Source organism: Anser brachyrhynchus (assembly GCF_964034855.1).
Source record: "Anser brachyrhynchus genome assembly, chromosome: 2".
In the NCBI taxonomy this organism is placed as follows: Eukaryota; Metazoa; Chordata; class Aves; order Anseriformes; family Anatidae; genus Anser; species Anser brachyrhynchus.
The window spans coordinates 22971558-22998834 of NC_137695.1; the positions used below are offsets into that span (position 1 = coordinate 22971558).

At 41.3% G+C, this 27277-nt stretch overlaps 1 protein-coding gene and 1 long non-coding RNA gene across 7 annotated transcripts in view; one reads left to right on the forward strand and one right to left on the reverse strand.

The window, feature by feature from the left end:
• Positions 1–27277, forward strand: part of FAM171A1 (family with sequence similarity 171 member A1) — an 89094-nt gene that overhangs the window by 10896 nt on the left and 50921 nt on the right. Inside the window, exons 2-3 of one of the 6 annotated variants that reach the window (XM_080583477.1) lie at positions 55–166; positions 1157–1239. The exons of 4 other annotated variants lie outside the window; for them this stretch is intronic. In XM_080583477.1, the coding sequence (XP_080439603.1) occupies positions 1158–1239 (82 nt within the window). In that variant the 5' untranslated portion in view covers positions 55–166; position 1157. The remainder of the gene's footprint in view (positions 1–54; positions 167–1156; positions 1240–27277) is intronic. One more of the 6 variants, XM_080583474.1, reaches the window with a different exon arrangement.
• LOC308191234 lies at positions 16735–25627 on the reverse strand. Its single transcript, XR_013947825.1, has 2 exons — positions 20866–25627; positions 16735–20689 (listed from the first exon to the last, which is right to left on the reverse strand). It is a non-coding gene; the product is annotated as an uncharacterized lncRNA (long non-coding RNA).

Genomic DNA, 27277 nt, shown 5'->3' on the forward strand with positions numbered 1-27277 from the left:
CATTAACATTCTTTTTTTTTCTTTTTTTTTTTAAATCATGATTTACTGTTGCAGAAAGATAGCTGCGTAAGTCAACTAAGTTAGCAGACGTCTTCAGAGAAAGGATCAAAGCTGTGTCATGTCACACGTTAACCTTCAGCACAGAAAAATCTTTGGGCTTTCAGAGGTGAGGGGCTAGGTAACAGAGCCAAGCCATTTTTATTTTGATGCTGTTGTAGAAAGGTAATGCTTTTCCCCTTGTGCAAGAAAATGCTGTATATGTTCCCTTAATGCATAATTTAAGTGAGCAGCCCAAACTTTCAGAAATTATTCTGTGGTGAAGAAAAATAAAAAGAGAGTAATTGTAAGCTCTCAAGATCAAACTCTTATAAATAAATGATAGCCCTATAGATTCAGTCAAAGCAGTGGAGAATCTGTTTACCATGGGTGATTGCACATAAACAAAGATGCTTTCTAATATCTGGTGCATTCGAATATTAAAAGCCTTGCATCAGTTAGCCGCTCAGAATGGTCAAGTATCGTCCTCCCTTGCCGCTAGCCTGGCTGCATGGTGGGAAATCCCGAAGCTCAAATCAGGCCAAACTCCTTCTCAGGTGACGTTTCTTCAGTTCATACATGCCTGTGCTTTACAAAATTGTGGCGATTTTAGCTTTTACACGAAGTTACATAATTAACTGGAGGAAGGGTGAATGCACAGCAGTGTTTCCTGCCCAGGATGCTAACATGGGGCAAAAATTTCATTGCTTTTACATTCACTGTTACTTTATGCCATTCTGTCTACTGTTACTCAGATTAGCAGTTAATAAGGATGTGTTCTAAATAATCCATTGTGAAAGAGCTTTGTGGATCTGGGGGCTGACCATAAATAGTATGTGACAACATCAGGTTGCTGGCTGGTCACTGCTTGCTGTCTGGTGTGTCTTTTTGACCTTTGTTAGTCAAAATGTTGTTAAGTCAGAAGCACTTTGGACAGCCCAAAGGCTTTGAAGGAGCTACACGTGCTCACCAAAAGGAGTAGCGCTTTCTTGTTCAGCTGCATCTCAAAAGTGTTCTTATAGCATGTTGAGTGTAAAATAAAAGTTTGTATTAATAAATGGGCCTAACTTTGAAATAGAAGTAACACCTGTTGCTTCAAGAGCTTACTCTCTATCCACAGGATGGAGAAGATGCTTCTCTTGTGCAGAAGATCAGTTGAGGAGTACAGAGAAAGCACAGTGATGGAGATGGCACGTTGTCCAGGTGAGGGCTGGGAAGTAAACCCAGGCCATAGAAGAGTTGAGGGTTTAATTCCTGCTGTTTTTACTTTAGTGTTTAGGGACTGTTTAAGGAATTTACATTCAGTCATGGCAGTTACTGCAGGACCCTCATGAAATTATTTTCAGGTTTCGTCACCTTTTTCTTGCCATTCCATGCTTTTCTTTGTCACGCTTGCATGAGAGAAGCAAGGAGAAATGCCAAAGGTGGGGCGCAGGCAGGGAGCTGCCTGGCCGTGGGCGATGAAGCTGTGCTTCCCCTGCCTGGGCTGGCGTTCAGCACGTGTGGGAGGCAGACAGCAGCCACCTCGGTGACCGTTGCTGCTATCCTGATGTTCAAATTTGAGGTTGTTTTTTGTAAGTAGACACACAGTCACTTGTCCCCAGAATGGATGAAAGTCTTGGTTTCTGAATCTATCTAATTAGGGTGAGAAAAAAATAGCATAAAGATGATAAGGTGGGCATATAAAACTTCCAGTGTAGGAAGCGAAATTTGAACGTGTTCCAGCTACAAGTACTAAAAACCTTCTACCTTTTCCTCTTACTCTTTCCCTTAACCCCTCCCTACTGAGTTGAGCTAAATTGTAAACCTAATTTCAGTCTACCAGAAGACAACCTACATTTCCAAAAGTAGTCATGTAAACAAATCTGTATTTCAAACATAACTTGCAAGCTTGATGTTGTTAGTAACATCAATCTCATTTCATATTCTTAAGCACCAGGGGAACAAAACACCTTGAATCCGAGGTGCTGTTGAAAAGTCAGTGATTGTTTGTAGTTACAGTAAAGAAAATATTGTAAGAAGCAATTATTTTATCTCAGAGTGAGGCAGTGCAAATAAACGTTGATTTCAGAAAAGTCTGCTGGTAACTAATTGATCTTGTACATAATGCTGTCTGTGGTCCTAGTATAATATTTGGTTTAGGTTTCTTTAGTTTAAACCCAGACTGATGGCTTCAGATATGATTTTATGAGGTAGCCGTATATTGTGTTAACAGGGCCTTTTTGCCCAAGGGGCAAATAAACTGCTGTATGCTTTATACCACGTTAAACAGAACAGGGGAGAAGAAAAGAACTTAATGATAAGTCCATCGATCCTTTTCTTTATCATGAATTATTCAGGCACTGGTGTGATTGATCGTTGTTATGTTTTACTGTTTTTTAAGCGTTGTAGAGAAGAGATGTAGTATATAAACATAATTAGGTGTTATCTTCATGCCTTAAGTTATCTTGATTTGTATTAGTTACCAGATTTCTGAGACAAAAATAGTGAATCATGATGGACAGTTTTCCTGCATGGCCCTGAAAAAGTATGGATTTTGTGTTTGCCCAAATCCTTCCATCTTCTCCTCACTTCTTCTAGAAGAGTGGGATGGATACAGTTGCAGATTGGAGACCTCGGCGTTTGTGCACACACGTGCAGACGTGCGCACATGCTTGTCGTGTAAGGCCATATGGTATGAATCAAGCCTTACCTCGCGGCAGTAAAAATGTAATGCGTTTTCCACCATTTTCAGCTATGTGTTCGTGGTAGGGTATTCTGTGCTTTGAACAACTTAAGTGATTGTCTTTTGTAAATGGTCATTGTTCTACGGAATTAATGTGTTATCCAGGATACTTGGCTTAAATTTTGTCCTTGGATCGCTGTGGCTATTTTAATAACGCCAGGAGTTGTCGTCTTTCCTTTTCTGCTCCCTTGCTTTATTCAAAGCAGCTTTGGCTTGCAAACGTATGCAGATGTGTTTGTGCTCTCTTGTTCATAGCAATAGATTTGAAATAAATCCTTGCTAGCATATACAAGGCATGTGAATAATTGTGTGTATGAGTATGTGAGCTTCCACGTTTAAGCGTTTTAAACAATCAGTTGAGGCCTCTAATTAAACATTACTGGCTTCTTGTCTTCTCTTCCTGCAATTTTCATGGTATTTGCATATTGTTACCAGGTCTTACAAATTTCCAACTTTCACAGGAACAGTGGATTTTAATGTTAGACTTCTACTGTCTAATAATAGTTTCGTTTTTTTTAAGGCTTTAATCTTTACATAAGTCTGTATCACTTAGAATTTTTTCTCTCCATCTAGTAACTCAAGAGAATTCATCCTTTACTCTGCAATAGTGCCTTCATAAATAATCCCTTCTAAAAACGCAAATATGCTTACCACTAAAAAGAGACCTGACCTACTTCTTATCTTTCTATCTGTATTAAGATAAGCAGGAGTCAAGAGGCAGTTATGATACATCTGATTCAAGATGTCAGTTTGTAGGGTATTTGCCCAGAACCAAAGAATTTTGTGTATTTCTGTTTCCTGTTCCAAACTCAGCAGTGCTTTGTGCTAGATACCATGTGGTTTAGTATTGATGTGTTGTCACCAAAGAAAAAGAAATCCTGTTTCCAAGATTATATGGCCCTGATGTAAGGCAAGATGCTGCTCAATTAAAGTCACCATACCATCTAATGAGAGAATGGGAATTTTGTGGATATCTTTAATATCCGTGGTGAGAGAGGCAGATTTCTTCCACTGATCTCTTCGTGCAGTTTGTAAATGCTCTGCTCCATCTCTTCTGAACATGCCTGCGATGGCTGAATCTTCCGCCACTGTCTTTTTGACTTCTGGTGCTGGCAACTGTGTAGAAATCGGACTTTGGGGAAAAAAAGTCCAGCTGGAAATTGTCCACCCTCGTGGCGATTCTGGAGACATTTTGTGCTCTGTCAGATTCACTTGAACTCATCTCTGACTGAAATACTCTCGTCCATGGGTGTTGTTCTGCTCCCAGGTTCTCAGTCCCCACCTGAAGTGACCGAGAAGCCTGGATGTTGTTGCTCAGTGGGTCCTGCGGAGAGACGTGGACGTGTGGGTGGAATAAGGACATAGATGGCCTTTCCTGGCACACGGGGATGCGCGCAGATGGGACTGCAGCTACAGCAGCGTGTTCCTATTCCTGTTCAGGGGAAGCTTGGTTGTCTTGACAGCCTGTCAGTATCTGATGGCTACTAACTGTTGTGGCTTTGGCCAGCCCTTTGTCTTCTTCTTTGACATGCTGCAGCCAAGCCCAGCAGCTCAGTGGTGTGGGCTTTCTGCCAGCTCAGGATCCTAAGCTGCAGCTTCTCGCCATGGGCTGGTGTGGCAGGGCACACAGCCGCAAGCGGGCTGTGCTGCTGCTCCTTCGCGCTCACCACAACCCCGTTGCTTTTTTTTTTTTTTTTTCCTGAGTAACTCTGCATCCGGATTGTGTGGAGCTATGCGATAATTACAAGAACAGAGCGATTCTTCCGAGGATTCTTTGAACTCATTTGGGGAAATTAAAAATAAAATCAAATAAAATCATCCCATTGGCTTCTGTTCAGAAGAATGGTGGCTGCTGTGCAGTTGTTTTTGCCGTGCTGTGTGTGCTCAGAACAAATGTCTCATTGTCCTGATCTCTGCTTGCGGGAGGCAGATGCTGGCCTTGCGCTACCTACCGCCACTCCAACTTCGTGGGTCTTACGTTGTCTGTAAATAGCTGCAGTGCATCAGGGCCCCGGCTTGTGACCAGGGTTCTCGCGGGCTGTAACCTGTCAGGTTGCTGCATTTGTTCTCCTCTTTCCATTGCGCAGGGAGCTGAGCAGCACAAGTTGTGCTTTGTGATCCTTCATGCTGCAAGCTGTGCGGTAGATAAGAGCAAGTAAGGTAAAAACACAGAAAAAGTTCGTATGAAAATGTGGGTAGTTGAAAGAGGTAAACAAAATAGCAGAGGATACTTGAAAGGTACCCATGTGAGTCTTGCGGGTTTTGGGTGCTTGTTCTAAACCAGGAAGAGATGAATTTGCCCATCCTTACTTGCCGAAGACACGTGCTCAGGAGTGCTGCAGAGGTAGTACCCTGCGGTACCGGGTAGGAGCCCGAGGGTAGTTCGCTGTCCATTCGTTCTTGCTGATAGCTTGGGTTTGATGGAAGTGCGTGCTTTTAGAGGTAGCAAAGGTAGTGTGCAAAGTTATGAAATGATGGGATAGCAATTTACCTGTCTTTAAGTGTCAGCTTCTCTTTGGCACAGGGATTCTCCGCTCCAAGGTGTGTTGAGTTGTCTAGATCCAGGGGCTTGATGTAGCACTAGGCAACATTTGTGTGATGAAATGGCATTTCTACCGAGTTTTGGAAAAGAGGCTCTAATGGGAAAAGCAGATTTTTTTTAAGAATTATAAACAAGTGTTTCTCTTTCTTACGCTAGTTTGCAAAAGATTCTGTCATAGGTATTCTCTTCAAACAGTCTCTGCTGTCTGCTGCATGCCCTGCAGTTGTTGTAATGCTGACGTTGTCTGGTGAGTTTTCTTCATGCTCTTATTTTACTGTGGCTGGATTTTAGTACCACACATTGGTCTTTACTTTCTGAGCAACTTTAACAGAAAACTGGTGTGTCTTATACTTGAATGCCTGCTCTTAAATAGCTTCTTTTTTATAAGAGCACTGAAGGTTTTATACTCATCTGTCCCTTTCACTTTAGTGTGCCGCTAGGCTCTGTCCTTGTCCCTCCTCTCTGCATATTTGCTCCCTCTAGGAAATCATACTGCTCTGCTCACCCATTTACATCACTTCAATATAGGTCATGTCCGCTTCCGCACACTCTCTTAGTTTTGATTTCTCTGTCTGTTCGGCCTCAGTCAGCTCCTGGCTATACCATAATTTATTACAATTGACAGATTCAGAGGCAGAGGTCCCCTGATATATCATATCTCTGTTCTACTCACGGCAGATGATCGTGCTGTGACATTCCTCTGCTTGGGTGCTTTAAAAAAAAAAAAAAAAAAGTTGCAGGATGGAGGAGCTGACATGCTCTGCAAATTATAAAACCCAAAGGAGTTTAAAGTAACAGCTGCCAAACAGCTTTAACTCTTTACTTTCTGTCTTTTTTTTTATATCGAGTGAAAAAGTTAATATGATAAGAAAAACTTTGGACTACATCGTGAACTGATGAGAATCAGATGCTAAGTTTTTATTGTGTGATTGTTTAAAAAGTTAACATGATAGCAAGGGTGTTAATCTAGCAAATGTCTTCTGTTCTTGTTTTAAACCCAGCATGAACAGACATGGATGTTTTTAATAAAAAGACAGATATTTAATTCCAAGAAATATACAGGTCGTATGCCAGAACAAATGCAATTTGTGATTTCTGGTTAATTTTTTTATTATTATTATTTTAGAATCATTTCCTCAGGGACCATTTGTAGTCTTTGGAGCACTTCATAACTTTCAGTAATAGTCTCAAGATTTTGTGTATTGCATAAACTTCAGATTTCCCTGCTAGTAATCTGTGTTTATTTGACTTTCTGAAAGCTGTTATAGGCACCAGCAATAGGCTGTACTTGATTTTTGGATTACTGTTGTGCTTTTCCTTCTCTTTTTTTCTCCTCCCACTTTGTTTTAATAGCGTGGACTACCTTGTCTTCTTTGCTTTCCACCTGGAGCAGGGTGATTGTTATCTGCAGAATATGGAAAGCAAATATTTGCTAGCTGATTTCTCCTTTTTGGTGTTGGTGCTTGCATGAAGAACAGAATTTGGAAGTAGGTGAAACTCCTCAGCATTACATTGTGGATCATACCACACGTCCCTTCTGCCATCGGATCTAGGAACTTGTCACTGCAGAAGTTACAGGTGGCGTTCATGATGGGACCACGGCTCGCTTTGTAGACAGGGAGAAGTAATGACATGCAGCAATGTGTCAAGCTATATGCTTGATGTAAGTACGTTTGGAGTGCATTTTGAATATGGATCCTAAGCCCAGTGGAAGTGTAGGAGTGTGGGACTGGAACAAACTGGATTGTTACCCTACAGCAGGTGCCATGTGAGCTCTTTTGGAATCTGATGGACCTCGTCTTAAAACTGAATTCTGCTCGATTCCACAATATGTGTATCGGAAGATGTTTCAGAGCATGTCACCGTTAGTAATACTGTACTGTCCTGTACAAATGCAGCAATACTTTTTGTCTGTAACAGCAACTAAAATAGTTAGGTCAGAGCTTGAGTGGCTTGAATTGTTTGGGTCAGTGAAACTAGCACTTGTACAAATGCCCTCACAGGGAAAAAAAAATCATAGTAATAATAAAACGGAAGTGCTTTATTAACCAAAGACTGGACACACAGGGTCACTGCCAAAAAAGATGCAGAAAACATTTACCAGTACAGAGCCGCAAGTGTTTGGAAAAGAAAGTGTTTAATTCCAGTTGGTAATTCAGGAGAACTTAAGTAACTGAACTGTAATGTTAAGCTAGCATAAACCTGGTAATACCTCCTGCTTTCCTTCTCTAGTCTTATCCAAACGAATGGGGCTTGCACAAATCTTTTTTTCCTCCATGTCTCAGACAAATTTGGCTTTCCAACTTGTACGTACCTCAGTGCAATTTCTCTGGCTTAAATTTAGTTAGTATCAAGACAAGTTGAAGGGGGGGGAAGTTAGTCTACGTCCATCAGCTTGCGGAAAGGAAGACATTCAAGTTGTGAGGGGCAAGGAAGACAATTAGACAATGATTGAGGTTGGAGGGGACCTGTGAAGGTCATCTTGTCCAATGCTCCTACTAAAGCAGGGACACCAGGACCACGTCCAGGCTGCTTTTGAATATCTCCCGCAATGGAGACTGCATAGCCGCTCTGTGCAACTTGTGCCAGTGCTCCCTTATCATCGCTATGTAGTTTGTAGTTCATTGGGAACTTCCACTGCTTCAGTTTGTGCCCATTGCCTCTTGTCCTGTCACTAGGCACCACTGAGAATAGCCTGGCTCTGTCTTCTTTATGAGGAAGAAGAATGTGAGGAAAAACTGACGTATAATAGCATAATTATGCCACATTCAAAGCAGCTTTTTCCTAGTTGAACTTAGCTGGAAGGTGCTGCTACTGATAAGACCAGAAAGGGTAGAAAGAGTTTTGTATTTGAAAAATTATCAAGCTTTTACTAATTATTCATCCATTAAAAGATATCTTTCTTGGAATCATGCCTTGCTTGTTTCCTCAAGGTTATTAATTCCATACTGGGACTAAGATGTTGCCAGAAGTCTGCCAGGTTATTTTGAGTGGAGTTTTACTGCTTTGATAGCACTTGTTAAAACATGAATGGTAAAGATACATGGTGGGCTGCTAGAAATTTTGGGTGTTTAATAGTTACTTATGATCTAAAACGTTTGATGAGCAATGTTTTAACATTGTCTATCCATAACTGGCTCTGTAGAATTTAAAATACAGTAAACTGTGGTAGTACTGTGCTTCTAAATTTGTAGTGTCATGTACGTTAACATCTATACCTTACTTGATAAGCAGCTTTATAACATACCCCTTATACTGTTTCTTCCTCACAGTTAAGTTGTGATCATATTATCCTTCCAGATCTAGAAAAATCAGCTTAGGATCTTACAGCATTTGCTGGTTGCTGTTACACAGTCCAGATAACTTAATTTTTTTTCCCCTTACCAAAAACCTGTAAGCATCATTGGCAAAATTAGCCAGATGGAGGCTCAGTCTACACTGATGTAGATCACAGGTGCTCAAGTAACGCACTGCAGTTCTTCAGCTGGAAGAGCAATAATACTCAGGTGAGGGATGGAGCAAGGTAGCACGGGTATGAGTATGCTAAGCTGCTATTGATCCTTGTGATTATACAGTTTCATACACCTGCACTTCTGTATCCATGACAAGTAGCTGTATCAACAGTATTTTGTCCTGTTCAAAGGGCTGCCTTACTCTTTTGGATAATATGAAGTAGATGTTGTTTGCCTGTACAGAAAAGGTTGCTGTTGCTTGCCTGAGCTCAGAGCTTCCCGAAGCCATGTGTGGCTGTGTTTATTCTCTTCAGGTCAGGTTTGTGCCACCTGGCACAGCTCCATCGCATTCAATTTTTTTTCTCTTTTCCCAGAAAGGAGGAAACAGGCGCTTCAGGCCCTGAATAATCATCTAAACATCAACGTGTGATGACTGGAGATAATAAATGAATTATTAAACTTTATTTCTTGTTTCTGTTATGTTTGTTGATACCTGGTTTTTGAACTGCAGGTGACCTTACTCGATCACACATCAATCATTTTATATGGTAGATTGTATCAGCGTCTTAGAGATGTCATTGCATGATTTTTGACTCTCAGCTTTCTGTGACCTAATGCGCCATCCCAGTACTTAAAAAAAAATAGTTCTCTATCCTTTAACCAAAAAAAAAGGGGGTGGGGGGGAGGGCAGGGGAGCATTGGGAAAAGAAGAAAAAAGTCTTAAATTTTCCTATATGGGCTGGTTTTCTGTATCCTGCCTAGCCACAGGTTACTCCCATTTGACCTGCAGCCCCTCTTCAAGAGTTGTGGAAATGTTCTGGATAAGGGCAGGTGCTCGAGCACCTGAGCACGGTAGGAGTTATTGTCACTGCCTCCAGGCAAGAGGAGGCGATAGAGGTGGAAATTCCCTGTCTTGGGTACACATCAGGGAATTGGGCACTTCTGCAGCCCTTTGCTGGGCTCTGTCCAGCATGTCCATGTCTCTCTTGCACCTGGGGGCCCAGCACCAGACACAGTTCTCCAGATGCAGCCTCACTATTGCTGAGTAGAGCAGTTGGATCACCTTTCTGGACCTGCTGGTGACAGTTTACCTAAAGCAGCCAAGAATACTGTTGGCCTTCTTAGTGGCCAGGGCACAATTCCATCTATTTGGAGCATTTATGGCTCTAATACTGTAATTTAGTTTTCACAGATAGGAAGCTCATTCTCACAGGAACTTTCTTAAGCTTTTTTATCCAGACATAACAAGGTATTCTTCTGCTTACCTTACAGCCCTTCTGTGGGTTTAACTGTTTGTAGAAACAGCACCGCTTTTTTTGTGAGGTTGGAATTACCTTATCACAGTTCATTGCCCGAAGAGTATGTGCTTATTCTATGTTGTTGCTTTGTTAATGACTGCCATAAAATGAACCTAACACTATTAATATTAAACAGCATAAATGTATCCAGTCGTATTCCTGTCATTCATTTAATATATACATTAATGGCCTTGAAATAAGTGGCTTCATGGTGCAGTAACCCACTAGTGTGAATAAGCATCATATCTGTCAGGATTGCTAGCAGAGTCTGAATCTTAAGTTTTTACTTGTGATCTTCTGACTCTTACAACTTGATAAAGGCTTTAGCATGTCTGCAGATTGCACTTGTCTTTAGGCTTCCAGAACCAGTGCCTCTTCTTTTTTTCTTTTTGGTAGGGAAAAAGTCTATCCTTTTATACTTCTTTTGCCATTTTATTTGTTAGAGTTAGAAAACGTCTGTGTCAATGAACATTTATGACTGTTTCCAGCTATTTTCTACAAAGCTGAAATCCTGACAGATAGACTCTTGTAAAAGCTATTTTGGATCTTTCCCTGTAACATGTTACCATTGCTCATAAACTTAATACGAACAGCACTATTATCCCATTCAATATTAAGCTTGTAAAGACTAAACCTTACAGTACCTGTAGTAACAAAACTGTTAGTAACGTTTCATAAAGATTTTGCTTTACATTTGGCATTGTAAAAGCATTCCTGTGTGACCTAACACACCAGCCTTTTGAGTAGATATTGAATATTTTTGCTAGTGGATTTTTATTCACATTTCTAATAATAACATTTATAAAGACTTAATTTTATAGCATTCTTTACAATGTGAGGCAACTATATTACAGTATGAATTTATGTATTTTGGGACCAATAATAAGAACGTCTAAGTTGGAGGCTCATCAGTTGTTCGTTACAGAGGAAGTAAAAGATACAGGACTATTGGTCAATCACAGTGTTTTATGAGCCTCCACAGTGATTCTGCTATGGAAAAAGCAGATGTGATTGCAGAATGTGTCGGGTGAGTTGTTCTCAGCAGAAAGGGGGATATTAATGCTGTTGTGAAGACGTTGGCAGCACCTTCCCTGAAATTCTGGCTTCAGATCTTTTTCCTATTTGGAAAAGATGAGTTCAAACATTTGGAAATGCTTGCTAAGTTGATAAATTGAAGGAGAATGTGTCTTGATTAGTGGAGAACCACATAAATAAATAGATAAATAAAAAAGAGAGCTGATTAAGGAAAGAATAACACCTAGGAATTTGGCCATAAGAAAAGTATGCAGGTAAAAGAAATAGCCACTGAAGAATGGTGTTCTGGCACAGCATCTTACTGTGTGGGGGCAGGAGATGTGTAATTACCTTTTAAGATGGAACTTGAAAAGCTTGAACCTTTTTATTACGTGTGTTTCTTGTGGTGGTGAAGGCATAGATTTGACTTCCCACAGGATTCCTTTATGTCCCTTATTCTAATTTAAAACATTCCTTCTAAGAAAATGGGGAAAAAATAGAAACATAGAAAGGATGCAGTAGTGTTATGAAGGTCCTGCTAAAATGTTTTTTCCTTTGCATTTTTGTTGCTTTTTTTTGAAGTGGAATGCTGGAAAAATAAAATCCTGTTCTAAAAATGGCCTGAGGTTACCCAGTCTTTAAATAAAACGTAAAAATCAAAACCATCACAAGAAGTTGGAAAAAGTAACTCTGGTATCTTGAGGTTTATGTTTCCTCTTGTATTTATGTTCCAGTTTATTAAGGATTGTTTGTTAGTATACATTGATAATTTCTGTGCAGATTACTCTCTAAGTCTCTTTTGTCCCTTTTTCCTGAATGAGAAATCTAATTCTGTTGAAAATAATTACATGTGCGCTGAGAGTAAAATTGCAAAGTTATTAATGTGTGGACAAGGGACTGAAAGGAAAAATACTGTAACTGAATTTCAGTGCTGATTTGAATGAGATTTAAATATGAGAGAATTTGGGTTTTTTGTTTGTGGTGGTTTTGGTGGTAGTTAATCGCTAATGCAGAGCCACTTTTGGACAGCAAAAGGGCTGTGTAAACCATACCAAACTTGGAAATGCAGATCCTAATTTTGGGAAAAGTTAAATGGCTATTAGATACCTCTATTATAAATCATTAGCCCTTGGAGGTGTGACTATTGCAGATGTTGCCTTACTGAGTTGATGGAATAAATTTCATGTAATGATGGTTTTTCTCAGCGAACCTGCTTGCCAACTGCCAGACTGTCAGTTTGTGTGTGTTTGTGGTGTTAAAGTCTTAGGTGATAAAGCGGCAAAGGCTGAAGCTTTTAATAGGCCATCCAAGCATTTTCAACACTTGGATGAAAACAGAGTTATAACAGAGAGCTAATTGATGTTGTATTTAACTATGGTTTGATGTTATATCAAGCGTCTGTGGTAGAAAGTCTAAAAAAAATAGACATTTTGATGCAAAATGTACAATGATTTAATAAAGATCAGCTCATTTAGTATACAAATCAAGTTGCTTTTGAGAGGAAGTGGTCTGACTTCTTCCAAGAAGCTTTCTGTAATCATTTGCTTATTGCTATCTGTGATGGCAAAGATGGGGCCACTGGGCAGGTTCTGCACTTGGGAAGATTGTATTGCTGGGTCTCACAGCAGAGCAGCAGAAGCTTCTAGTTTCTATCTATAGAAAGCCATGATCTCAGAAATAGTTAATGTCAGTCTTTCTCCCTGAAATGCTGTACTTTGTTCTGGGAAATGCAGTCTACTCTGCATGCTCTTTTGCCTTTACTTCACATCCACGTTTTAAAATTAATCATATTTTTTTTTAGCTCAGCTTTTTCTGCATGGTTCTTGATGGGAACAGAACTTGTGGTATTTTGCAAGAATGCTTTGGGTTATGGAATATCCTTCTTCAGGAAGTACCCCCACACAGCTAAGATTGTCCGAGTTTACTGCAAATAACTATTTAACTATTTTCAATATTTTAATTATTATTCAGCCAAAGAATGTTCTGTTTCAACATTTGGCTTGGCAAAATTGCTTGTTAGTTGAAAACTGATCCCAAGTGAAATTGCAGTAGAAAGGGATCCCAGAAGCAAGTTCTTTTTCTGCTGTGTGGCCTGGTCTTGTGTCTTGCTTACTACTCCAGTCCACTATGGTTTGCCTGTAAGTTGATCTTTTCCTACATAGCTGTCTTGAAGTTTCCTATTTTTACCCTTTTTCTACCATTTTTTCTCCTTCTTTGCTTTAGGTATTGGTTGGACCTCAACATAGCATATAATGCTATCCCACAGCTGCTGTGTCTACCAATCTAAGGGTGGGGTTTTAACCAACATCAGTCTGGACTGAGCACTCCTTTGCCTGGGAAAGACTTGTTTAGCCCTAATTAAAAGTATGGGGGATTATTTTCTGATTGTCAAAATAGCTCCCTCGTGAGCAATTTCTTGTTAAGCCTGAAACATCTTAAGCAATGTATATTGTGAGCATCTCTTCTCATCTCCAAAAATGGGAAATCAAGTGAGAAAATGGGTGTACTGGTATTCCTGCATATGTGAAGAAAATCAGGGTGCAACTCCAGTGTTGAAGACTCCAGTCACTCATCTGTCTTCCCTTTCAACTGCGCTGCCGCCACTGCCACCCACTACCCCAAGTCAGTGATTTGATCTGGGTGAAAACCAAATCCTCCCCTTCTTAGGCATCTTTTTAACCGAGCTCAGTTCAGCAGTCCATACAGGTTGGGATGTGGAGGGAATCGGTGTCCTATAGAGGATTCCCTGGCAGGTTCCTTCTGGAATCACTTCTGCAGAACGTCTCTTCTTGTGTCCACTGGAAACTTCTCCCCACCAGTTCTTTTAAACTTCCTTTATCTAATGTAAGTGCTTGACAGCACTGTCAAGACACCATTATCTGTTTTATTTCCAAATGTGTTGTCACTTGTAGTGCTTGTGAGAATATTTTGGCATTGTTCTTAATTGTTCCTTAGACTGCCTGCAGAATTATAACCTCAAATAGTGCAGAAACTCTTGAGAAATGGCCTAACTTAGCATCTGAGTTTATGTAAGATGATACTCTTTCCCTTATCCTTTGCTCTTTCAACGTGCATAATGCAGAGTTGCATAACGCACTTTTTTTTTTTAATTAGGCATTCTTTGTCGCTTTCTTATAAATCTGCAGTATTGAGTCAGTGCCAAAGGCAAATCCCATGTTACATACACTAATGGTCTAATCTGGTGTGGAAAATCCTATTTCCATTTTTTTTTCTGAATGTTTTATAAAAATGTATCTGTTGGCGTAAAGTCTGATTCATCTAAATCCAAACTACAGTAAAAGATTGCTAATTACTTTGTAATAATTGTGTATTCGGGGGCTGAATATAGACTAAGCTGTGTCTAAATGCATAAAGAAGTACGGCCTTTGGGAGTGCCAATATAATGGGCTAATCAGGTGAACAGGTTTAATTATTTTAGTAGTCACACTAGTAAATTGCAATAACTGAGAACCCAACAAAAGATAACACAATTTATAGAACCACTGGTTCAAATTCAGCCCATAGGCAGTAAGTATTTGCTGCTACTATTTAAAAAAACAAACAAACAAAAAACAACAAAAAAAAAACCCACCACCAACAATGCATCTGCTAGAAGCCCCCTTGTAGTGGTTCAGCATCATTTCCTGACTTTGATGCATGTTTTTAGTCAAAGCAGTGGTTGAATGCTGTCACTGAGGATCTACCAGGTGGGCTGTACCTACCCTCTGGCTCTGGATAACCCAGAATTTGTCTGGCTAAAACCCATTTCAAGCACACAAACAGAAATCAATGTGGAATAGTCAATTCTCTGCCTTGCTTGCTGTCAGTGAAAGTACCCTGCATTGTATTAGGGGAGTAATTGTCACGTTTGTTTTGACAATCCAGTCCTATTTTTTGAAAAACCTTCATTCAATAAGGGAATTAATTTGTTTTTAACATTTTCCATCATTCTTGTTATGTATTTACAAGTATAAGATGAGTAGCCAGTTAAGAGGATATCTGTTCTTAAGTGATTAGTTGAGAAGGATGACGATAATTCATGCTCCACTATAGATGTTGCTTTTGCTGTCAAGATAAAAGGTACCACACTTGACAGTGACTTATATTGAGCTTGCCTTTATACGCTTCTGGAACTGCATGGAATATAGATTTTGTTATCTGATAGGTATGTTTGGTTGTTGTTTTCTTTTTAATCTTGAGAAAAAGACCCTTTCATTTGCTTTATGACTCAAGAAGATAACAACCTCCCCCTGCTTCAGTGACTACATCTGGGATCTCCAGTTCTTTCGTACACCAGCAATTGTGTTCCCTTTGGTCTTGTTCTAACCTGATGAATTTAAGTTCCCTGACAAGAGGATTAGGATGTGGGATACGGAAGAGTTTATATTTAAAGTCACTAAGGCATCTATCATGATTCATAGCAGGGATATGAACCTGCAGGGTAGATGTGAGGACTATTGATATGTTTTTATAACTAAGCAAAGGTAAATAAACACACGCCTAAAGTATAAGAATTTTTAAAGTTCAAGCCAGATTGACAGCAATTTGAGTAAAACTAAGGAGTAGCTCAACGGTTTGCAGCTTTCTGTGTAAATGACATTGCTAATGGTGGAAAAGGTTCGTTGGCCTAAGTGGGCCTGGGTGGGCCTAAGACAAGAGGGAAGGAGTAGATCTTCCTATCTGGATAAAAATGAAGGATGTTTAGGCTGATACAGAATCTCATCTGGAGCCTCATGAAGGTCATCGTGCATCACTGTTCATAGCAGGTTTCTCTCCTCCTTCCATTTACATCTTTTCTCCTTACACACATGCTTTTTAGTAACAAGCCAGGGCTTCGAAAATGTAATGATCAGCAGCAATCCTGAATCCAGGACGTAAAGCTCTCCTTATAAAGGTACTTCCTGCATGGTTGGAGAATTGCTTAATAGGATCGTGAGGGTGCTACAAGGAGAGATTTCTGTGAAGTAGCCATGACTGTTAATGTTCATTAACATTCCTCCGATCCAGACAACGTTGCCATATTCAGATAGCAAGGATAAAGTTGCAAAGCAAGAGAGATGCTGAACTGATAGACATGCAGACTCTTTAGATCTAACCAAACGTCTCTAGAGAAAAGGATTGCCTTAATGCTTTCTTTGATGCTGATCCTTTTTATGTTGTGTGTTGCAATGGTCTGGGGTCCCAAATTGGATGGCATCTGTGTACTGTTGCAGAAGGAACATGAAGTAATTCTGATACATTTGGATATGGGGTTCTGTCCATTGCAAATTGTGGCTTAAAATACCAAAAACGTGAGCCGTTTAAAAAATGGAAAAGTAATGGAATTCTACCTCAAAATCCTGTGTGCTTTACTTGTATGGGATGAATTGCATTGAGGCTGTTTTTCAGCAATGCATGCCAAGAGAAAGTTTCTGTCCTCAGGAGAAGGAAACTGCACATCCTTTCCTTGTGTCCCTTTTCCCTACCCAGGGATAAGGGATTGGGAGCCGCAGTACTCTGATGTAGTGTATACCTGGGGGAAAAACAAAAAACAAAAGCCCTGTCTCTTCAGGCAAATATTGATGCAGGTCATTGGGGAAAAAAAAAATCTGAAGAAAGAAATGGCACTTTCTTCACTCTCATAGGTGGTTTTCCTTCCACCCTTCCAAAAATAGGTTGCCTGAAGTCACACGAGCCCTATAGCTTGTAAGTGCAGACTAATGTCGTTAGGGAGCCTTTCCTAAGTTGAAATAGAAAGTCTAATTAAAGGCATACATCCAATAACTTTCCTAAATGTTTACCAAATTTGTGGAAGTTTCGGTTATTTACCATAATGACCTTAAATCAGTTAACAGCCTTAAAAATAAATAAATAAAGCGCTTAAAAAACAAGGGAGTGATCTAAGCCAATTTAAGTTGGCTACCCATGAAAGATTGTATGCAGTATTTGGAAAAAAGCATATATGATTAAGCACTGCGGGTTTGGTTGTTATGTTATTCTTGGCAGGTAACTGGTGATCTTTTTGCATCCCCATACAGCCAAGAGAAAAGGTGATACCATGTTGACTTGTGAGCAACCGTGTTTACTTGAAAGTGAACATTTCACTGCTCTTTAAGGCCTGTTTGTGCAAAACGTGCCTTTAATGAGCACGGGCATTTAACTGTAACAGATTGAAAACAGGAGGACTCTCACAGTAGAGGAATTTGTATTTTGAAAGCTTGCCCACTACTATCCTTTGTTTCCGACACCGTGGTAAACGAATGCACTGTTACAGCTCCGGCCTCTGCTTGTGGCTCGGCTTTTTTCGGGGGGAGCGGGGTGGCAGTGCGGGCAGATTAGCTGTAATTAAGGGGATACATTATATTCATGTATAGGAACTGTTAAGTAACGTGCTTCTACCCTCAGCTAACATTTATCGTGTAGGGTAATTCAAATGTCAACTGAAACTGAGGTGCAAATGCAGTCGTTATTGGAAAGATCTAGAGGAGGCATTGGGATGAAAGCACTCCAAGGAGAAATGGAAACCAATTGATTTTAAAACGTGGTTTGATTATGATAATGTTCTCTGTTAAGCATAGAAGGAAAAACAGATTGCTTTTTAAACTAGTTTCCAGCCTGCCTTAGTGTTATGTCTTTGCCATACTACTCTCTCATTGTATTTTCTCAAAGGACATCTTTCGGCAAGATCACTCTTTCAGGATGGTTTAGAATAAGATAATTTATTGCTGCCCAATTTGTGCGAGTGTTTCTTGCTATATAAAATCATACAGCATCTGCTTTGCTTTCTCTTCTAAACACAGTGGACAGCAAGCAAAAAACATGTGGTTGCAAGGTATGGGACTGTATACATCCTGAGTAAAATCTTAATGCTATTATTTAGGTGTAATTAAAAGGAGAGAACATGTAAAATGCAGGAACCTTAATTTTGTAGGCAGACTTGTTTGTATCAGTATGCTTGTGGATTGACTTAGTGAAGATCCTAGGCAAGCTGGAATTCAACCATCTAAAGACAAGAGTATCACTTAATTTCATTGCCTCCGTGTGTTTTCTTAATTAGGAGATGATTTTCCTGGACAGCGATGTGGGTTTTATGCATTGCTTTCACCCTTATGGTGGTATCAGTATTGATAACAGGCTGAGTAACTACATTTTTAGCCACTTTGTAGTGGTCAGAAAGCAAAAGGAGATAATACCACTGGGGGCTAAAGACTGCTTTGTGAAATTGCTCTAAACTGACAAATAATGGTCTGCCATCTATGACATCTGTTAAATAAATGAACACAGCTGAATTCGAGTCAACTAAAGGGAATTCTGCTTTGTTAATCAGTTTCCCTTTTTCCTTTGCCTACCAAGTACTTCTTAGACTATCTAAACTTTTTTCTGAATTGCCACATGATTTTTCTGCAAATATCTTCATGTAGATGCATATGCATATTTCTGCATATATCTTCATGTACATGGAATGATTTTTCATATTAATTGGAAGGTAGCATGGGCATTTAACTGGTTTGCAAAGCAGAGTACCAAAATAAGGAGTGTATTCCATGCATTACCAGTGCAGAAAATGGTGATCTTCCCTGAAGATACTGGATTTAAATGCTTCTGGCAGCCTAAGATAAGTGGTGTAAAAACTCCTTATTATGTCTAAATTACAGGATTTTTATGCTTTCAGAGCTTTATCTGGTAATTGCAGCACTTTGGATCTGCAAAGAAAAGGAGTCAGACTAAGTCAGAAGATGTGAAAGGTAAGTCAAATGCCAGGGAGCAGCAGTCCCGCATCAAACAGTCCTGTTGCTTTCTTCTGGAGATGAAACCTCCAGAGCCCCGAGGGGCTGTAGCCAGGGGGGAATACCTCAGAGGGGCTGGAGGGCAGCCCAAGTAAGACAGCTGCGGTACCATCGTCCTGCTCGTGGCACTCTGTCAGCCACTGCACGTGGTGTCTGGCTGACAAGGGGAAAGGTGGGTCTCTGTGGAGCTCTGCTGCTGGGAGGTTTCGCATCAACGTCGTTCTCTATCCTTGGCCATGCTGTGCATGGATGGGGGGTTCAAGCAGCCACACCACGTTGCTGGATCCATCTTGAGGTCTGACGTTTTAATTCTCAAACATGTCGTGTTTATATGATACTAAATAAATACTCTTTTTTTTTTTTTTGAGCTAGAACCTTCCAGTCCCCAAAAATGTTAGTTACAATGAGATTTTGCTTGCCATTTATAATTAAGCAACCACCAGACAGAGTGGTACTGAGCTAAAGTTTGTCTAAAATCATGGTATGATTAAGGCCTTTCTGGTCGGGTTTTTTAGCTCTATATTAATACCATATGATCAAGTGTTCTAGCCCTGAAACAAAGCCCACATGAAGTGGAAACTGTGGTTTCTTGATTTAACTGCAAGGAAGTTAGTCCTCGCTGTCCTTCAGGCATCTGAGCCAACACTTCTATTAAGGGTGGAATGCACAAAGGATATAATGCATAAAACAAAGTTTTGTAGGAGCCAGGGCAACTAAGGGATATTCTAATTTTTGGATGTTCCGATTCCACATTGTCTAGAATCTTTCTTAAGTTGAAGACATAAACTTCACATGTAATTCTTTTTCCCTTTTAGTAAGTGACTCCTCTTAAACATTCTTTCCTTCTACTGCACAGGAAAATATAATTTTAAGATCTGCAATGTGGTAGTTTCGCTAATAGCTGTAAATGATACGAGGGTGTACATTAATAAAATGCAGTGAATTCCTGTGGTGTCTGTGTTTTACTCTGCCTCTGGCACGGAGCATGACAAAAGCACTTGGTGTGCAGAAGCGGGCTATTAGTGCGTGTCCTGCTGTGGTGAACTATTTTGTTCTCCTCCCTGTAACCAAGGGACGCAATAGTAACCTTCTCAGGAGGAAGACTGCTACTTCAGGAACACCACCCACAGACTGAATTTTATACGTTGCAAAATCTCAGCAAGCTATTATCTGTTTTGCTGGCTGTCAGGGTATCGGCTGTGAAACTTTATGATGCAAAATTTTAAAACGCTGTATCCTTGTAGGCTTGTCAAAAAGCTGCAAATCTCTTGCAAGTTTAAAAGCAAAGCATAATTAGATGTCTCCGTGATCTGCGTAGCCTCTCTTTGCCCTTCACCATTCCTGTTATTTGTGAAGAAAAAAAAAGGCAGCATCTTCTCTGTGTGAAGCTGGCCTAAGCCCAAACAGGAACCTTTGATTTCCACTGAGGTTCTCAGTAAGTTTATGGGTCTCCTAGTCGGTCTAAAGCCCTGCTGAGAAAGCAAGGGTCTCATGGGAGCAGGAAATTCAAGTTTTGTGGTTGTTTTTGTCACTTTTTTTGAGTAAAGAGAAGGGCCTCAGTCTGTCTTCGGGACTTGTGTGGCGATCCCACAAGGTGTTAGAGGAGGAGTGGTTCCCGGTCCCCACTCTGCTGGGTCTCTGCGTTTCGGCCCCGTAAGGAAGCCCATTTCCAGCGCTCCCACGTGGCGACTCCTGTGTGGCTGTGGCAGCACAGCAGGGCGAGAGCTGCCTCCTGAAGCAGGCAGAGGAGGGGTTGTGCAGCGAAAATGAAGGCAGCGATTAGTGTTTCTCCAGCTTCCTGCTTGTTCTCGCAAGGAGGCTGTCATCCTCAGCCCACTCACCCGGCTGCCAGCCCGCTGTGAATAAAAGAGCCACTGTGAGCGTGCTTGCTGGGGAGGCAGCCTCCCCTTCAGCACAATGGGAAAATACTTGCATGTGGTCACCACGCAGTTCACAAAACACAAAGTCCTTTACTAAAAGGAAGGGGGGAAGGGGGCAGAGGAGGTTAACAGGGCCATTTCTTCGCAGTCACCTGCGAATCGTTTGGTCCCACGTGTAACGCCATAGTGCCTCTGCGATGCCTTCGTGGAAGAGCGATGTGGGAAAGAGCACTCTGGCTGGGCGTGCAGTACATGAGGAGTGTCCAGAGCTAAGAAACTTTTCCACATCTGCTGGTGGTCTTTTTCCTCAAACCCCAGGAGTATTTATCAGCTTTTCTTCCTTGCCTTCCAGCCTGCCTCTGTCTCCAAGTCTGGGCAGAGCCCAGGCTGGAAACGGGAGGGGCGTAGCGAGCCGGTGCACCCCACAGCTGTTCTTCTCTGGGTTAATGCTGCTATTAAGCTGATACTCCTGGAATTCAGTTTCATACACATTGCGTGGTTTGGTTTTGGTTTCTGTTTGCTTGTTTGCTTTTTTTTTTGTTGTTTTTAAGACAAAGTTCTGTGATGGAAGGAGTCTCGTTTTTCACTGGACATGAATTGCAAATACCAGTCTAGGATTCTAGGATTCTATCCTCACTAATAGTGCTTTTGAATCTTAAAAATCCCATTAAAGCAGAAGCTGAAACACTGCGAATCAAGTCTCAGAGTCTGCAGAACTTTGGTGTAATAGTCAGTCCTGCTCACACTTTGAATTGGTAGCCTTGATGCTGTTGTCCATGTGCTTGTACCCTAAAAACATGCTTTTCTGGGGCCTTATTTATGGCAGCCTGGTGGCTGGACACAAATGCAGAACCAAACAACTGTCTGATAAACACTTGGCGTATTCCATATGGTCTCTGACACTTTGAAGTAAAATTGGATTAGTGTGTTAAAATTTTTTCTTCATGTACTAACCATGTGAACAATTAAGAACTAGATCGCTACATGTACACGAACAGAGCATTTAAAAATAGGAGCCTAACCTTATACTCCAGATGTTGCTTGGCTTTTCCCCAAAAGTATGCTGATGACATAGGAGCGTGAATCCCTGCAGCCCCTGGAATCATGGAGGTGTGTACAGACTACTCGGAAACCTTCATTTTCTGGATTTGCTAAAGTTTGCAGTTTTAGAAGTAGCTTAACCTGGAAATGAGGGAGTCCAACACTTGTCTTCTGCAGCAACAGTGAGCATTTCAAATAAAGCTCTTTAGCAGAAAATTTCTGTGTAAAAGCTAGCAAATATTTTACTGGCTATAAAGAACAAACTAATTAAAAAAAATCATCATCTGTGGTCATTTAACACTAAAAATATGAAGATTTTTAGAGTTATGGAGGGATAGAGAAAGCAGCTATGACCAGCATATTGTATTTAAGGGTATTCATTTTGTTAGTTTTCACTTTAGGTTGTGCTTCATATCTGATTGCTGACATGTCTTCCACCACTGCTCCATTTGATTTATTTTTCCACCCATAAAGCAATGTGCAGATTTTCTTCACCACTTACTTAGCAGCTTACTGTATGGTTTATGTCGGTGTTTGCAGAAGCCATGTTAGCGTTAGATGCCTTTCTCTTTGGGTCTTACTCTGGTTTTATCCTACAAACGGCGGCGATGTCCCAGATGCTGGGTGCTGTCACACGAGCTGTGCCGAGGCTTCAGACAAGGAGAAGCCCGTCTGAATTTAAGAAGCGTTTAGACTGTGCACTTAGTCACGAGGTCTGAAATTTTGGGTAGACCTGTGTGGTGGCAGGAGTTGGACTCGATGTTCCTTACAGGTCCCTTCCAACTCGGGATGTTCTGTGATTCTGTGATAAGTCCCTCATGTGCCTTGCAGTTCTGGCGGGGTGGAGCCCAAATGGGTTACAGCTACTCCAAATCTTGAGGGAAACCAGCTGCTGGAGTCAGAGGGGATGGCACACTCCTAGGCATCCTCCCAGCCCAGGAGGGAGCCATCGAAGCAGCACGTCCAGGCCTGAGAGATGAGGAATTTCCCTGGGTCCCGTCGCAGAAGACTGGAAGCAGCGTTTTTGCACAGCTCCGGGCCTGTTGTTCGATACGCCTGCACCCCCTGTACCCTGCTGCTGTTTTTGACGCCTGCACGATGTGGATGAATCACCCAGCCCCTCGGGGGGAGGGAGGAGAGGCCTGCAGCATTCCCCCAGCCCCTGAGCAGCGTCAGATCACGCCGTGTGGGTAGGGAAGTGCTTGTGTGTCTTCGAGCCTGTCTTGACTGGTGAGAAGGGAGAAGGCAAAGCGTTGGATTTTTATTATTATTATTATTTTCTCCTCTGCCTTACTTCTGGCTAGCTGGCGGCCCTGAGATGGCAGGGTGAGGGTGGCAGCCCGTGGGGGTGAGGGACCCAGAGGAACAGGGGGCACCGTAGGAGAGCACAGCCCCGGCCCCGCTGTGCGGCCGGGCCCTGCGGCAGCACGGCTGTGCGCAGCCCCGGGACTCGGGCCTCTTGGACACAGCAGCGATTAGCCCTGTGCAAATCAAAGACAGCAGTCTGAAACACTCAACTGTGTTTTTTCGTCCTTCCCTGTCCAGGGGGAGATGATATTTTGCATGTACAAAGCCCACGTGCGTAGGAGGATCTGAAAGAGCCAGCTGCTGTAATAAATGAAACGCAGCCAGCGATCCCAAAGAGAGCAGGGAAACGGGAGTCAAAAGGGCAAGGTGTTCTGGCCCAAAGCTGATGCTGGCAGTGGCTGTGCTGGCCGAGGTCACTGAGGTGGGTAGGCTGGCTGCAGGGGATGGGGATCTCATGTTGTGTGATCCTCTGCGAGCTAACCGATTGCTAGAATAAACTTATATGCTTCAACTTAACTTTTAACTCATCCAAATGCAAGGTGCTGCCCGGTCTGCATTGCTTTCACTTTGTTATTGCACTGTTTTTCCTTCTCCCAGCACCTTTTTCCCAAATAGTTGGTATTTGCTTCTTAAGAACCCAAACCAAGAAGCAACCCTGCTGTCACTGTAAGAGACTTCAGTTATCATCCAGCAATTGTCTTCACCCTTCTTGCTTTTACAGATCCTATTAATATGAAAAATGCCACTGATGGTAAAATTTCCATTATAACACTGGTAAGACTTAGTAAGACTTGCTCTTTTTCAGGTGTCATTCATGAGCCTTTTAGACTGATTTGTAGTTTCTAGGGCCTGGTACAAAGCCTGAAAAACACTGCCATGAAATCAAAACAGGCCGATGGATGGATGATTGCTTTCCTTGAAAGGGAGTAGGTCAAGTTACCCATCTGTTAACTGTTGCAAATGAGTGATATATGAGGGTAATTAGGGCTGCCCACACAAAATGAGGAGATGCTGCTGCTTTTGTTGTGAGTCTGCTAGAACCTCTGCTTCCTCCCCCTGGGTGCAGGAGCTCCAGGACTCTTGGGGTGGGGTTGGCACTGTACTCAGGTGTATCAAGTGGCCTTCCGAGGCTCTTCATGGTTGCACCCTATTATATTTTAAAAATATAAATATATTGAATTTTCTGTGTTTTTTTTTGTACTATGAACTTCTGAAACTTCTGAACTTTTTTTCTCTACTAAATGGTACAACCTCATGTGAAAGTTGGCATGGGTTGTCTCAAAGTATTGCGAAGAGACAAATGTAAAATGTATGTCTTGCTTTTTAACTGTAGCAGGACTGCTGTTTAAATATATTTGCTGTAATTGGTTTTAATCCCTATTTGAGGAAAAAAAAGGGGCTTAAGATGTATTACTGTAGTGCAAATGCAGTTATTTCAGGTGTTTACATTTAACCACTTGATTGGAAATATCTCTAGCAGAGCTTACTTTTATGTCTTTTCCTTTAAAAGTGAAAACAAGAAAAATGTGTATCAGTATGCGATGGAGTTTTGGAGTGGGAGGACAGCAGGGCAAAGATACCTAAATACAAAGCAAGGTATTTGACAAACAGCTCCGAAAGCTTAAAGCTGAGGTACTACACGTCTAAATTACTTCAGCAGTCGCTCATCAGGTGAGAGGCGGTAGTTTCAAGCCAAGTGAGACCTCAGCACAGGAGTGAAAAATAACCCAGACCAGGATCCCTGGGTGAGACCTCAGCCTTGTGCACCTTAGGTTGTGCCGGGAGCCTGGGCTGGGGAGGATGCTCTGCAGCTGGTCCTGGCTCAGCCTCTTGCAGCCCCTCTCCTCATGCTCTCCAGTGCAGCCTGGGCAGCAGAAATGCGGGAGCTCTCAAGGCCAAGGCCACACATCTTCAATCTATGCCCTGTTATGGGTGGTATAGCAGGCAGTCCCCAAGGAATTTTGCCAGGAAACCCATCTAATTCTTGGAAAACGATAGGCATGGTACAAAACTAACTTACGGCCTGCAAAGCTGTCTTTTCTGGATGCAAGTTAAGCACTGCATCCCTAGGAAGTGAATCATGAAATCTCACCCACTGTGCTTTACCAATTTGATTTTGTGAAAGTCCTTTCTTCCAAGGGAATAGGAGCAATGGCTCTAGAAAATATGTTCACTGAGTTGCCTGGTTCAAAAGAGATTTTAAGAAATTCCACCCACCACACTGCAGTCTTAATACGGCAGTAACAAATACGAAGTTCAATAGCAGCCTCCAAAGTAGACCGCAGTGTTTTATATAAAGCGTATCCACTAAAAAAGGACAAAATTTATTTTGCTTGGCTTTGGGTACCACAGGTAACATAAGAATCAGCACGTGTTTTAAATGATTTTAGCAAGAGTGTCTGTACTTAGCTGAGTGATTATCGTGCATATTACATGCCACTTAACATCCCAAGGAGTTTGCGGTCCATATGAACATAACCACAAAATATTATCAGCTAAATCTTATATTAATCACCAGAAATACTAACTTAAGGTTTTCTTCAGTAATATTAGCTATTAATGATTGTTACTGGGAGCATCTGATTGAGTGGTTCAAAGTTGAAGTTGAAATCCTCTTTGCTCACGTTGAGCATCTTGGCATTAGCATAGCTCAGCCCTTTCTAGAAGAAACTACAGATATGCTGTTTTACACTGCAATTGGAGGCAATTAGAAATCGATTTTGAATTGTCTCCCCTGTACTCCACCCACATGTGTGGGTAAGGAATGTTAATGTACCCGTACGATCTGGTTGCAGCTTGGTAGCATTGGAGCTCTCACTGTTTTGCTGTGCTGCATTGGCTGTTACCTTGCAGGAGCGATGGATCCAAAATCCTTTTCTCTTTGTCAATATCTGAGGCACCTCAGCTGGTCGTCAGCATCCTGGGAGCAGACATCCCCTTCCCACTGGATGAATGCTGCTGGATTTCCTAACATCTCTTTAAAATGATGCATGTTGTGCTCTACCGACTGGTGGCTGGACGTCTCTGCAGTGCTAGCGCAGTAGGATGAGGCTGCCTGGGAATTCTGACTGCCTTTGAACAATAACAGCAATCCCCTGGCATTTTACTGTTCCCTTAAGTAATTTGGTAACCTCAAGAGAACAACTGGCCATTTGGGTTATTAGACCAATTGTTGAAGTAAATACATCAGCTTTCCTGTAAAACCGCTTGCTCAGGGTTGTGAGTGTGTGTGTACACATGCAGACGTTGGGCTGGGTGTATTTTTTTCCCAGGGCCTAATGTGAAGAGGGAGAAAAAAAAGTGCGGAGTAATTTTGATTCAGAACATATGTTAAGCAAAGCAGAAAGAATTTTGGTACTGCGGAATGTTAATTTCCCAAATCCCTGAACATGTAGAAATTATCTCGACTTTAAAATGAAATGTATTGCAGTTCAGGGAAGTGGGTGTCAAATAAAGTAATATGTAGCATTAAATGATACTGAATGTATTGCTAAAAAAGGATAGTATTTATAGATTTCCTAAAGCTGATAAATTTCAGAAAGAAAGATGATGAGTCTGCATCTATGTTTTACATATTTAAAAAGTGGTTAGCACTCCCCTAGTACTTAGTACAATTGTTTTTATGCCTGAATGTGCTGGGACAGGTTTTTAATTTATTGGGATGGTTCACTTATAATATCGGTTAACTGTTGTATACGGTTGTTTTTCTTAGCAGTTCTTTCATCACCGTGAGAACAGAATTAATTGCAAACAACAACAACAACAAACCAACAAACACAGATTATATCCCTGTGTGAAATACATATTTTCTTAGCTTCAAGAAGGTCTCTGAAAACCCACATTAGAGTGGTTTTTAGGGCAGTGGTGTGGAGCAGTAGAGTCAAGGAAGCTTTTAAGTAAACGCTGTCATTTTTATTGTAATTAGCTGCACCTTGTACTTTCAGTTTAGTATTCATGTAAATGTGCATGTATGCATAAAGTTAATGAACCCTTCACCTATAACCTTACATTCATCTTAGGTACAACATAATAGAGCATATTTTTCACTTTCAGTATCAGTTATTCATCTTCGATTTGTGCTTGTTCATTTGCTTATAATCCCCCAGCACATCCTGTTCATACAACTTCTGTTTGCAAGTTTCGTGTCCATATGACCTGGCTATTGAGGAATTCCTTCCTCCTGCTTCCCCTGTAAGTATTGCTTGTATGCAGTGG